This window comes from Heptranchias perlo, chromosome 4, assembly GCF_035084215.1.
Source record: "Heptranchias perlo isolate sHepPer1 chromosome 4, sHepPer1.hap1, whole genome shotgun sequence".
In the NCBI taxonomy this organism is placed as follows: Eukaryota; Metazoa; Chordata; class Chondrichthyes; order Hexanchiformes; family Hexanchidae; genus Heptranchias; species Heptranchias perlo.
The window spans coordinates 21993995-22008071 of record NC_090328.1 but is presented as its reverse complement, the minus strand read 5'-3'; the positions used below and the strand labels follow the sequence as shown (position 1 = coordinate 22008071).

General features: G+C 43.2%; 1 protein-coding gene across 7 annotated transcripts in view; it reads right to left on the bottom strand.

Annotated features, from left to right (window-relative positions):
• The window catches only part of LOC137320765 (organic cation/carnitine transporter 2-like), an 83696-nt gene that overhangs the window by 16223 nt on the left and 53396 nt on the right, over positions 1–14077 (bottom strand). For all 7 annotated transcript variants that reach the window (XM_067982553.1, XM_067982551.1, XM_067982554.1 and 4 more), the window contains exon 5: positions 13060–13201. In XM_067982553.1, coding sequence (XP_067838654.1) covers positions 13060–13201 — 142 coding nt within the window. The remainder of the gene's footprint in view (positions 1–13059; positions 13202–14077) is intronic.

The window sequence follows — 14077 nt, the reverse complement described above, 5'->3', positions numbered from 1 at the left end:
TCCTGTCCCACCCCTGCCATTCCACTAATGCCCTTGCTGTTACCTGTCAGCTAGCCAGATCACTCCTTGTACAGTTTTGAAACTTTATTATAGGAAGATAGGAACAGGAGTAGGCCATTTAGCCCTACAAGCCTGTTCCGCCATTCAATGAGATCATGGTTGATCTGTGACCTAACTCCATTTATCCGCCTTAGCCCCATATCCCTTAATACCTTTGGTTAACATAAATCTATCAATCTCAGATTTAAAATTAACAATTGAGCTAGCATCAACTGTTGTTTGCAGAAGACAGTTCCAAACTTGTACCACCCTTTGCATGTAGAAGCATTTCCTAACTTCACTCCTGCAAGTCCTGGCTCTAATTTTTAGGCTATGTCCCCTAGTCCTAGTATTCAAGTCCTGGCCAATATTTATCCCTCAACCAACATCATTAAAAATAGATTACCTGGTGATTATCATGTTGCTGTTTGTGGGACCTTTTGTGCGCAAATTGGCTGCCACGTTTCTACATTACAACAGTGACTAAACTTCAAAAATACTTCATTGGCTGTAAAGCGCTTTGGGACGTCCCGAGGTTGTGAAAAGCACTATATAAATGCAAGTCTTTCTTTCTTTAGGAGACCTCCAAAGACAGGTACAAATGCATGAGCAGCCAGAAGCAATAATCCAACAACTAACCTGTAATTCCTGCATGATGCCTTTAAATAGTGCTGGTGGGGGGGTCCTCCATGCTGCTAACGACCTGTTCAGCTGTGCGAGGTTAAGACAGTGCGATGGCTGGAGCGAGAGTTCCAAAATTGCGTCTGTCCCTTTAAATCAGCATTGCACATCGATCTACCACATATTCTTCCTACTTTACATGGTGCCAGCGTTCATTATCTATGCATGCGTGAATGCCTTTTCCAATATGGCGTCCGGCACACATTGCGCTAGAAGTGTGCGCGCACATTCCAGATGGGTCCTTAGGAGTCCACGTAGTGCCTACACAACGGGCGCTATGCGGCCCAATTTAGACCCCAGTGACTGGCAGCTAATTACATGGAATGATAGAATCATTGAAATGACAACACAGGAGTCCAACTGGCTCGTTACACCTGTTTTAGTCTAGCTCTTCAACTGGAGTTATCCACTCTAATCCATTTTCATGTCCTTTCCCCATATCCTTTATTTGCTTCCTTCAAACTACTTGTCCAATTTCCTTTTAAATGCTGTTACAAACTGTCTCTGTAGCCATTTGTGATAAAACATTCTATTTTTTTAAAAAACAGCTCCCTATGCAAAAAAAAATTCTTCTGATTTCCCTGATGCCAATTCGTGTCTGCCGTAGACAACGTCTCATGTTCAGTTGTGTCCGTCAATCCCATACTTAAGCGGTCTGAGCGTCTTACTTTTATGGGAGTTGCCTCACACTGCCCTCTGTCTACTTGTATAATAGCAAAACCTCAGAATATAACAGCATCCTCTCGTGAACTGGACCAGATACCCTTTTGCATGTGAATTTTCTCGCTGCATGTTACATAGTAAGGTGAATATATAGTACTGTTCCGATCAGATTCACTTCGTTGAATTGGTAAAACTTATCCTTGAGTAATGACATAAAAATAATGAAAACGGAATGCTACCCACTTCAGTGTGTCATTTTAGTTAACTTAAACAGAACGGGTGCTAAATTGATCACCCGTTGTTTTGGCGCTACCCGGCCTCCCGAATGTCCAATATAGTGTCTTGGATGCACACCGACGCTTCTAGCGTGACGTGCGCCGGACCCCATCTTGGTAAAGGGTTTAGCGCATGCGCAGAGAACGAACGCTGGCATCACATAAAGTAAGGAGAATATGCGTCCAGTGTTCAACGCTGATTTAAAGCGACAGACACCATTTCAGCACTTAACGCTCCACTCAACACACTGTCTTAACCACGACCATCCAAACATGCCTGGAGGGCCTCCCGCCAGCGCTATTAAAAGCGACCATGCAGGATTTATAGCTTAGTTGCTGGATTATTGCTTCTGGCTACTGATGCATTTGTACCTATTTTTGAGGTCTCCTATAATTGAATGCTTGGACGAGGGGACTGAGCCAAACATTTAGAGCCAGGACATGCAGAAGTGAAGTTAAGAAACGCGTCTACACGCAAAGGGTGGGAGGAGTTTGAAACTCCCTTCTGCAAATGGCAGTTGATGCTAGCTCAATGTAAATTTTAAATCTGAGATTGATAGATTTCTGTGAACCAAGGGTATTAAGGGATACGGGGCTCCGGAGGGTATATGGAATTAGGTCACAGATCAACCGTGATCTCATTGAATGGCGGAACAGTCTCGAGAGGCTAAATGCCACTGCCACTTGTAGCCTCCTGTTATGCACCACCATCTCCTGCAAGAAAGCGAGAAGTGTGTCTAGGTGATGTGCCGGTCATGGTTGAATAGTTGCCAGTGCATGTGGCCTGAAAGTGTGCGGCTTGCAACACTGGTAATGTGCGAGGGTGAGAGGAAGCATCTGGATTGGAAGAGTTGAGTACTGATTGAAAGTTTGTTGGTAAGTGGGTGATGGGGGGGGTTATAGTGCGTGGAGCAGTGGGTAGGAGATGCCACTTGACAGATGACCTCACTCACCTTGACCACTCATGTCAAAGCATTGAACTTCTTCCTGCGCTGCATCCGTGCTCATGGTGCTATGCGCCTGGCATTGACTGCGAGCCCTACTGCTTCCCACTGCCTTTTCAGCATATGTCTGGAGAGCCTAGTCTCTCTCCTCCCCCCCCCCCCCCCCCCCACTGCGGATATAGGATGCCCCTCCTTCTGTCCACCTCTTGCGCCAACGCCTCTAGTGCATCATCAGAGAACCTTGGTGCATGCACTCTCGCAGGCTTGGTACCAACTCGGACGGGCAGATTGGTGAGGTCTGGCATGCAGATTGGAGGATGTAGGATTTAGTGGTGCGCAACCTTTATGCAATGCTTTAAAATAACACAACAATTTGTAAACATAGGGACGGGACCTGCATCTGTGTTTTACGTGTGCGATGTCTGATCTCTGTTCAGACCCATAACTTATTTTTTTAAAGCAAAAAACTGGTACCGGCTACCTTTAAGAGATGCAGCCTGCCTTTAAGAGATTCAGGCTCCCCCTGCTGGTGGAAAGTGCAAATGTCATGGAATCCTCGTGTGAAGGCCTGGTTTTTTCACATGCACAAGGTACATTCTCTGGTAGCACGGGTCTCATGCTACCTGCGACGGGTCGACTGGACGCGGGTTAATCGCGCAATGCAATGCCCGTGCTCGTTTGCAGGGGTAAACCAATTTAACCCCCAATAACTCCTCTGCATTCTGTCAAATAGTCCAGGACAGAATCTCCTCTCCCTGCAGTGTCCTGTTTTTTTTTCTGAGCCTGCCTTTTGCTGCTTGCGCAGAATCCTGTTACTTAAAAGCCTCGTCTCTTTCTCTCCCTCTTTTTTACTTCTCTCTTCACACATAGAGGTCAACGGGTTTTCAAATGCAATGAGTGCAAGATGTTTTTTTCTGATCACCTAGATGAGCTAATGAGTTTATCATCTTTTAATCTCTGGGGAAAACAACTTCCAATTTGTATATTAATTATCTTTCGTCTAGAAGCCCTTCATAACCTGGTGAGAATACTTTTGATTAACGTTAAATGTAACTCAAATTTTCAAATCCTCCACCCTTACAAGGCCGAGTGGGAATTCCCAACTATGTTCAGGACCTGCATATCTACGTCAAGGCCTTTTTCTGAGCTGTTCCGTCAAACTCCCACCAGAGTTATGGAGGGAATTCAACCCTAGAGGTTTACTCAGAACTAAGGCAAAATTTATTGCGAGATCATTTTCTGGGTTAAAAAGCACTGTGGGACATTTTATCTACATTAAAGGCACTATATAAATACAAGTTGTTGTTATCCCTTTTCCCTTTCTTGGAACAGGGCTGCAGCATTTGCTGCAATCCAGCACAATTATCATTGCCAAAGAATTTTGGAATGTTATTGTAAGTGCCTCCATTATCTCTTCTCCCAATGCCCTCACTATTCTGGAATGGATATCATCTTCACCTGGTGACTTTTCTACTTTTAGTCCCATTAATTATTTTTAATACAGTGTCCATTTGAACACTTATCCCAGTAGTGGCTCTTCCACATTCTCTTCATGTACTCCTACAGTGCCACTTTCACTTTACCCTGTAAAAATTGAGCCAAAATATATAACCATCTCCACCATTCCTTCAGGCGCAATTACAAGATAGCCCCCTTTATGTTTAAATGGTTTCTTGCCTTCTTTAGCTATCAATTACTTATTATGTACTTACAAAAGCTCTTGCTGTTTGGCTTCACGTTGACTGCCAGCCTTCTTTCATATACCCTCATAGCCTTCATAATCTTGCTTTTTGTGGGGGGTGGGGCAGTGTGTGTGTGAGTGTGTGTGTGTGTTTTTTCCTGTTTTGCCCTATATTCATTTTATGCCTATATTTGAAAGTAATGTTTGTTCTAACCTCTCTATTTATCCATTGAACCCCAACCTTTGATGTACCATCTTTACTCCTAGAAGAAATGTATGGAATCTATATCTTACTCATCTCATATTTAAACATCTCCCATTGTCTGTCTGTTTTATTTGCCACTTTTTTCAATCAGTTAATTGATGTTAAGTCCCATTTTAGCCCACTGAAATCAGCTAATTTCCAGTTCAACATCATCTTTAACAACTTTTTACTTCATCTATTTTCCATGTGAATTTAATTAGATACTAGTCACCGTTTCCCAAGTGTTCTCCCAATTTAAGATTGCTGGCTGGTTGTGCTACATTACCCAGACTCATATCTATCATTGTATCCTTCTTGGTTGGACATGCAATGCAGTGATTAATGGAAGTCATTCTAAAAAACCTTCCCCATTTTGACCACAAAAGTTTGTCTTATCCCAGTCTACTTTCAGATAGATTCCCCTATTATTACCACTGCAAACCTCTCTAAATTGCCTTGAAATCTCATCTTGTTTTTCTCCCCCCCACTATTTTTGATGGCTTATAATGTATTCCCAATATTGTACCAGATTCCTGATCTCAACACAGACTCCATCTGAGCATGTTAAACAAAGAATTCTGTAGCTGAATTGCGTCCTTAGTTAATAAAGCCACCGCTCTTTCCTTTTTTATCTCCTGGGAATTTTTTTTTTTTACAACTAGGAATATTCAGCTCAAGTCAAGTTTCTGTCTAATCATCATGTCCTTCAATAACCCCCATAAGCTTACTATTTTGGACTGCTTTGCTGTTTCAATATACTTATTCTTATCCTCTCCCCATCTCACTAGTTCAAATCCTTATCCACTGCTCTATTTACATTGTCTGCAAAGATATTAATACTGGCTCAGTTTAGGTAAGGTCCATCCTGTCTGTAAAGCTTCACACTACCCCAAAACTCATCCTAATGCCCTGAAAGTTTGAAAGCCTCCATTCTACACCATATGTAAAATTATGTACTGATGTATATAATTTGCTTCTCCCTATTTAGCCTAGCACATGTCACTGGGAGTGATATAAAATAACTACCCTTAAGGTCCTGCTGTTTAATCCAACACTCAATGCCTCAAAATTCCTTTTCAAAATCTCCATCCTGCTCTTCCATATTCCACTGGTTTTCACCATGAACCATAACTTCAAACTGCTCACCATTTCTTTCCAAAATCTTTTCCACCCACTTCACTGTGTCCCTTAACCTGGTACCTTGGTTGGAAGCAACTGACCATTCAGGACTCCCTGTCATAGTTGTAGAAACGGGTACCTATCCATCCAGCGATAAAACCCTTTGGAACTACCACTTGCCTTTTCTCAACACTATCACTTCTTCCCTCTAGCTAACCACTTGCTCAATGGTGTTGCTTGTGATTCCTTTCCCTTGTGTTACTGTCATTGTCTTCATCATTGCATACTTTTCAGACACTTCACCGCCCCCCCCCACCCAAGATTTTTTTTTGCACTGCCTCTAACCTCCTCCTCCCAACACCCCACCCCACCCCCACCAGCAGATGGTCACTCACTGCTCTTCTAGCACATTGCTCTCTAGCTGTAGAGTGATCCCTCCTGCAACGTACATTCCAAAAACTCTTCCTCCTCCCATGTCGCAGAATGACTCCAACTGTTGCCTAAGCTTAGTATTTTGAGCTTGAGCAAGCCCCACTGGAGACAATTTTTGCATTTGTGGTTATCCTGCACACTAATGGTGTTGGCATCGACAGTATTTTGATCTGGCCACACCGTGAATACTGCATTCAGTTCTGGTCATGACACACAGGTGGAACATCTATACCTTGGAAGCGGTGCAAAGAAGGACTGCAAGAATGATCCCTACTGTCAGAGGAATGAGTTGTATGGAAAGTTTAGAAAAACTTGACCTCTTCAGCCTTGACATGGGGTGTAGAAGGGACCTTTTATAGAGGTTTATAAGACATTAGGTAGAATAACCCTGGGCATAATTTCAAGTTCAACTACAACAACAGGAAAAGCAAATGTAGGTACAAACTGGAAAAAGACAAGTTGAGGACTGATGGCACACAAAAAGCGATCAATATCTGGAATGATACTTTGAGTATTAGTGGAAGCAAAAATTCTGGAGTTATTCAAGGAACAGTTGGATGCTGCGATTGGAGGTAGAGGAGATGTTTGCAGGTTTCTATGGAAGGATGGACGGACAAGATGGACTGAAAGAATTTATATTTATTTTATGATCCTCTTAGGACAACACAGTACCAGAAGTAGAACCTGCGATTTATCCAGTCTTTATCGTCCGAGGCAGAATGGAGCTTCCTAACTCTGAGGCCAAAAGTTGTACAGCTGTACCAGCCAGATATAATTGCATCACTTAGATGTAAAAGTTTCCCAAAGATTGCCTCAGAAGACTAACACCATCATCCCAGAGGAGGTGAGGCAATCAACTCAACTATGCCAGCTCGTAAGGAGGTCATACAAGTTCTGGAAACATTGCTAACTATGAACACATCAATCTTAATCTATTCAACAAACTGGCTATCGAATGCTGTTAACTTGATGGCTAGCTGAGGAATCTAATCATAAATTAATCTCACCAATTTATATCAATACCAAACGCTGATCTCAACTGTAAATTTATATTCAACAAGTCAATTAATGCTGAATTACTGTGACAACAACTTGCATTTATACAGCGCCTTTAACGTAGTGAAACATTCCAAGGCGCTTCACAAGAACGTAATCAGACAAAACTTGACAAAACAGAAAATCCATTATCCATTAAACCGATGAAATACTCAGTGTTTAAGTGCTGTTAATTCTGATTCTGAGGTTGATTAGTTCTGACTTTATTGTCTGGTTTCTTCATTGATGATTTGATAAGAAAGGGTCAATTCATTCACAGTAGCTTGTGTGTATCCTAATGGTATTGTAAATGCCAATATAATCCAAACTGGTTGATGTAAGACAGTGCGGCGAACAAATTTATGCATCATTCACACCTAGACATAGACTGGGTGGTAAACCACAGGTGGTTGATTCCTTGACAAGGAATTAAGGTGAAGGGGTTAAGGATTTGTCTGGGGCCTGGGATAAATATTATTCTACCATTCCCAGTGTTCTTACACTACCCTAGATTGATAGCTAAGTACATACAGAAATATCAACAATAATAGAAATATATTACAAATTGCAGCCCAAAAGGGGAGAATCAATAATAAATGGAGAAAAACTCTGCAAATGGTTCACAAGAAACTACCAGTTGAATCCTAGAAAAGTCTATGCAAGTACACTTGAAGAAAGAGGAAATGGCAGGACACCCCTTTTATAACAGATATTGGAGCCATAGAAGTTTTCAGCCCATGAGACCATCCTGCCCATCATGTCTGTTGCCAACATCTAAAGAGAAAACCCATTTAGATAGCAGTCAAGATCACATGACAGCTCAAGCTCAAGGCACAACGGCCTAGAAATTCATTGGCGCCTCACCCATTTTACAAGTGTAAAACGGGCACCCAAGCATCCAATATGGCAGGTGGCGTTGGTGCACACAGTGAATTTGCTTAAATACTGACTCATATCCAGACTATTTCAGAAAAAATGAAAGCCTAAGGGAAGTGACATCTGCCTCAATAAGGCTCTTTATTCAGTGCACCATGACAGGATGAGTACACTTAGTGAGTAAATACAGCTGTTTCTGCTGGAAATAAACGGAGTGCTTAAGAGCCTATAGCCAGCAACTTTAAAATTGACGTTAATGCAAATGAATAATGGCTATTGGCTATTGCTTTTTGGCCGAAAGAAGCAACTGCCTGTTTTAAACATGGACGTTTTAAGTGGTGAGGACTGTATTCTAATAGCAATCAACCATCGGTATCTCTTAGAGAAAATAACTCTGGTCAAGGACAAATAATAGTAAATTTAATTTTTTCTTACTCTAAAATGTAACTATATCTGCATCATGAATGACAGGGGGCGATTTGCATCCTAAGTGTAAAGGAATTGACATGGGGCCCCATGCCATTTATATGATGGGGCCTAATTTAAATTAAATTGGAGAGCCGAGTGGAATTCCCTATAGGCAGTTCATCAATTGGTAGAGCAGCTGCTACTTAAGGGCATCCTACAGCAGCTTGAAGGGGCGATGCTATTTACTGTAGTAGAAGACAGGCAGCAAGGTTATGCAGCAGCAGGCAAGGTGACTTCAACCAGAGCCCCTGGGTTCTCTGATGCAGCTGTGGAGATGCCGACTGGACAAGTGACCAGCAGAAAAGAGGCCCTTCCTCCCCTTCGATGGGCAACGATGCCCAAATAAATTAAGTCAACAGGCATGGAGAGAGGTGGCAGAAAAAGTCAGTCAATGCCAGCAGTATTGTCCCCCAGATCTGGATGCAGTGCAGAAAAAAAACATTAATGAGCAGATCAGGATCGCCACGATAAGACTCCCCCTCACATCTCTCATACTTTCTGCACAGCCCTGCAGGACCCTACATTAGCCTCAGCACCATCAATCCTTCTGTCTCCTGCTTCCCAATGATCTCAAATCAGCAGGGAACACTACAGTGCACCTACTTTCTGCCCGCACTCACACCTTCAAAACCTGCTCCTGCCCTCACATCTACTTCTCCCTCTTGGTCTCAGGTGCTGCTTCTTCCTGGTCATCATGCACACTACACTAAGCTGCCTCATACATCCTGAAAGCCCTTAAAACAGGGTACATATTAACCCATTGCCACTCTTCCAGCAGAAGAAGCTGGCCCACAATCAGGGGAGACTGTCTGAACAGGTGAAGGTTCTGCCACTCCACAGATACTGGCACCAATGGAAATGGCCACCATCGACATTATTAGCACGTCTCCTTTGACTTGCTCTCCCTGCAGATGCAGCTCTCGGTTTGCCCCTTCCTCCTCCTGCTGCGCCTGCTCATAGTCATAGAATGGTTACAGCACAGAAGGAGGCCATTCAGCCCATCAAGCCTGTGCCGGCTCTTCGTAAGAGCAATCCAGTCAGTCCCATTCCCCCGCTCTTTCCCTGTAGCCCTGCAAATCATTTCCCTTCAAGTATTTATCCAATCCCTTTTTGAAAGCCACGATTGAATCTGCTTCCACCACCCTTTCAAGCAGCACATTCCAGATTATAACTACTCGCTGCATAAAAAAGTTTTTCCATGTCATCTTTGGGTTTTTTTTTTGCCAATCACCTTAAATCTGTGTCCTCTGGTCCTCGACCCTACTGCTAATGAGAACAGTTTCTCTTTATTTAATTTACTTTATCTAAACCCTTCATGATTTTGAACACTTCTATCAAATAAGAACATAAGAAATAGGAGCAGGAGTAGGCCATATGGCCCCTCAAGCCTGCTCCGGCATTCAATAAGATCATGGCTGATCTTCAACCTCAACTCCACTTTCCCGCCCGATCCCCATATCCCTGGATTCCCTTAGAGTCCAAAAATCTATCTCAGTCTTGAATATACTCAACAACTGAGAATCCACAGCCCTCTGGGGTAGAGAATTCCAGAGACACACAACCCTCTGAGTGAAAAATTTCTTCTCATCTCAGTCCTAAATGGCTGACCCCTTATCCTGATACTATGCCCCCTAGTTCTAGACTATCCGACCAGGATGTATCCTGTCAATGAGATCACCTCTCATTCTTCTAAACTCCATAGAACATAGGCCCATTCTACTCAATCTCTCCTCATAGGACAACCCTATCATCCCAGGATGATCTCCTCTTAACCTTCTCTGCTCTAAGGAGTACAACCTCAGCTTCTCCAGGCTATCCACGAAACTGAAGTTCCTCATCCCTGGAACAATTCTAGTAAATCTTTTCTGCACCCTCTCTAAGGCCTTCATATCCTTCTTAAAGTGTGGTGCCTAGAATTGGACACAATATTCCAGTTGTGGCCAAACCAGTGTTTTATAATGTTCAACATAACTTCCTTGCTTTTGTACTTATGGCTTTATTTATAAAGCCCAGGATCCTGTATGCTTTTTTAACTGCTTTCTCAACCTGTCCTGCCACCTTCAAAGATTTGTGCACATATGCCCCCAGATCTCTCTGTTCCTGTACCCCTTTTAGAATTGTACTATTTAGTTTATATTGCCTCTCCTCATTCACCCTGCCAAAATGTATCACTTCACACTTCTCTGCATTAAATTTCATCTGCCATGTGTCCACCCATTTCACCAGCTTGTTTATATCCTCTTGAAGTCGATCACTATCCTCCTCACTGTTTATTACACTTCCAAGTTCTGTGTCATCTGCAAATTTTGAAATTGTGCCCTGTACACCCAAGTCCATGTCATTAATATAAATCAAGTAAAGCAGTGGTCCTAGTAGCAACCCCTGAAAAACACCACTGTATACCTTCCTCCAGTCCGAAAGACAACCATTCACCACTACTCTCTGTCAGAGGGTCGATGAGGGTAGTGCATTTGATGTAGTCTACATGGATTTTAGCAAGGCTTTTGACAAGGTCCTACATGGCAGACTGGTCAAAAAAGTACAAGCCCATGGGATCCAAGGGAGAGTGGCAAGTTGGATCCAAAATTGGCTCAGTGGCAGGAAGCAAAGGGTAATGGTCGACTCGTATTTTTGTGACTGGAAGGCTGTTTCCAGTGGAGTTCCACAGGGCTCAGTACTGGGTCCCTTGCTTTTTGCGATATGTATCAATGATTTGGACTTAAATGTAGGGGGCATGATTAAGAAGTTTGCAGATGATACAAAAATTGGCTGTGTGGTTGATAGTGAGGAGGAAAGCTGTAGACTGCAGGAAGATATCAATGGACTGGTCAGGTAGGCAGAAAAGTGGCAAATGGAATTCAATCCGGAGAAGTGTGAGGTAATGTATTTGGGGAGGGCAAACAAGGCAAGGGTGTACACAATAAATGGGAGGATACTGAAAGATGTAGAGGAAGTGAGGGACCTTGGAGTGTATGTCCACAGATCCTTGAAGGTAGCAGGACAGGTAGAAAAGGTGGTTAAGAAGGCATATGGAATACTTTCCTTTATTAGCCAAGGCACAGAATATAAGAGCAGGGAGGTTATGCTGGAACTATATCAAACACTGGTTAGGCCACAGCTTCATTACTGTGTACATTCTGGTCACCACATTACAGGATGTAATTGCACTAGAGTGGGAACAGAGGAGATTTATAAGGATGTTGCCAGGACTGGAGAATTTTAGCTATGAGGAAAGACTGGATAGGCTGGGGTTGTTCTCTTTGGAACAGGGGAGGCCGAGTGATTTAATTGAGGTATACAAAATTATGAGGGGCCTAGATAGAGTGGAAAGGAGGGACTTATTTCCCTTAGCAGAGAGGTCATTAACCAGGGGGCATAGATTTAACATGATTGGTAGAAGGATTAGAGGGGAGCTGAGGAAAACATTTTTCACCCAAACGGTGGTAGGAGTCTGGAACTCACTGCCTGAAAGGGTGGTAGAGGCAGAAACCCTCAACTCATTTAAAAAGTACCTGGATGTGCACCTGAAGTGCCATGACCTATAAGGCTACGGACCAAGTGCTGGAAAGTGGGATTAGGCTGGATGGTTCATTTTCGGCCAACGCGAACACAATGGGCCAAATGGCCTCCTTCTGTGCCATAAATTTTCTATGATTCTTTCTATGTTTCCTGTTACTTAGCCAATTTCATATCCATGCTGCCACTGCCCCTTTTGTTACATGGGTTTCAATTTTGCTGACAAGTCTATTATGTGTCACTTTATCAAATGCCTTTTGAAAGTCCATATACACATCAACCGCATCGCCCTCATCAACCCTCTCTGTTACCTCATCAAAAAACTCAATCAAGTTTATTAAACACAATTTGCTTTTAACAAATCCCTGCTGGCTTTCCTTTATTAATCCCTATTTGTCCAAATGACTATTAATTTTGTCCCGGATTATCATTTCTAAAAGTTTCCCTACCACCGAAGTTAAACTGATTAGCCTGTAGTCACTGGGTTTATCCTTTCACCCTTTTTTGAACAAGAATGTAACATTTGCAATTCTCCAGTACTCTGACACTACCCCCATATCTAAGGAGCATTGGAAGATTATGGCCAGAAATATATGGGGGGTGGTCTTGTTACCGAAGTGGAATTCCCAGAAAGACCTCCCATGAAAAAAAAAATTACAATGCCAGAAACCAATGTTCTACAGTAACTGTAAGCGCTTTTGAAAATGTCTTTAAGTAGCAAAAAAAAAACACTAGGTAATACAAGAAAAATGTCTCCCAAAACTTTCTAAAACTTGACATAAGAGCAGCTGAGGATCCCTTTAAATATTGCTGGAAATGGCCCCGCTGGTTTGTGAGCGGAAGCAGGTGAGCAGAGACAAAAATAGCATTGGGGGGTCATAACTACGGCATTTGACCCTGATTTGAATATATTGACGAGGCTGCCACCTGTTTCTGGGAAGTGCAAACAGGGTGATAGCAAAACAAGAATCGCCCCTATATATTTCTGAAAGGCTGTATATGGTGTACTGTCATTTTAACAGATTCACTGTTCCAAGCTAAAACCGTGATGAAAATAAAAAGACAAATTTATCAAAAGCACACTACCATGCATTCTTGGTCACTTCTATTCTCAAATATCACTGCAGTGTGTTTAATGCCATTTCTTTTAGCTGCAGCCTGCACAATCACTTCCGCTTCTTCTACCCGACCTTGAGAAAGCAGCCATCTTGGAGACTCGGGTATAAACCTGTAAATCACATAGGGCAAACATTCCAACGGGCAGAATAGTAGAGATCACACAAAATATATGTGGCAGGACATGCCACAACTTACTCAGCTGGGTCGACGAGAAGGAAATCAAACCGGCAGAAAAGCGTTCCCTTCTCACACTGCTCAAACGTGGCCAACTGTCATGGTGCACTTCTTACCGCCCTGTTCCTGGTGACGTGAATTTGGAGCGGGCTGGGAAACGGGCAGGCATCAAATATGCAAATCGGGGTCCAATGCCACCTGTAGGAACCCAGTGCAAATTTGGTGTTCCACTGGGCAGAGTGTAGACCCCAGTGAATGGCATTGAATGGCCAAACCTGCAATACTTACAGGGACCGGTGCGGGCTGCTTCAAAAAAAAACGGTGGGGGTGGGGGGGGTGGAAAATTATTGTAGCAGTCATTTTTGTTAGTCAAGAGAAGTATATATGATTGCCCCTCCTGGCCCCACAAAAGTCTTCCCACTCGTTGCCAGTCCCTTCCTGCCCTCCACCCGGGATTGCCTACCCCCGCTTAAGGGCCTAATGTCTGGTTTGGCTGTATTTCCCCCACCCCCGATCGGCGAGCTGCCTGTCAGTGCTTGTTCAGCGCTGGCAGCTCGCCGAAAGTATTCTAACAAAGCCTGACCTTGAAAATGGCACCAGCGAGAGGCCTGAGCCATCAGGCAGTGAGGTGCGATCGTCCAATGTGCACTCTAAACAAGAATCGGCCTCTGTGTATTAAGCATGCTGGAGCCAATAAAAAGTTTTCAACACAATTAAAATCGAGGGGACGGGGGACATGGGTAAGGGGACCAAAATAGGATCAGTGTCCAGCATAATCTCAAACTCTCTCAGGAGTGCCCGGGCATCAGAA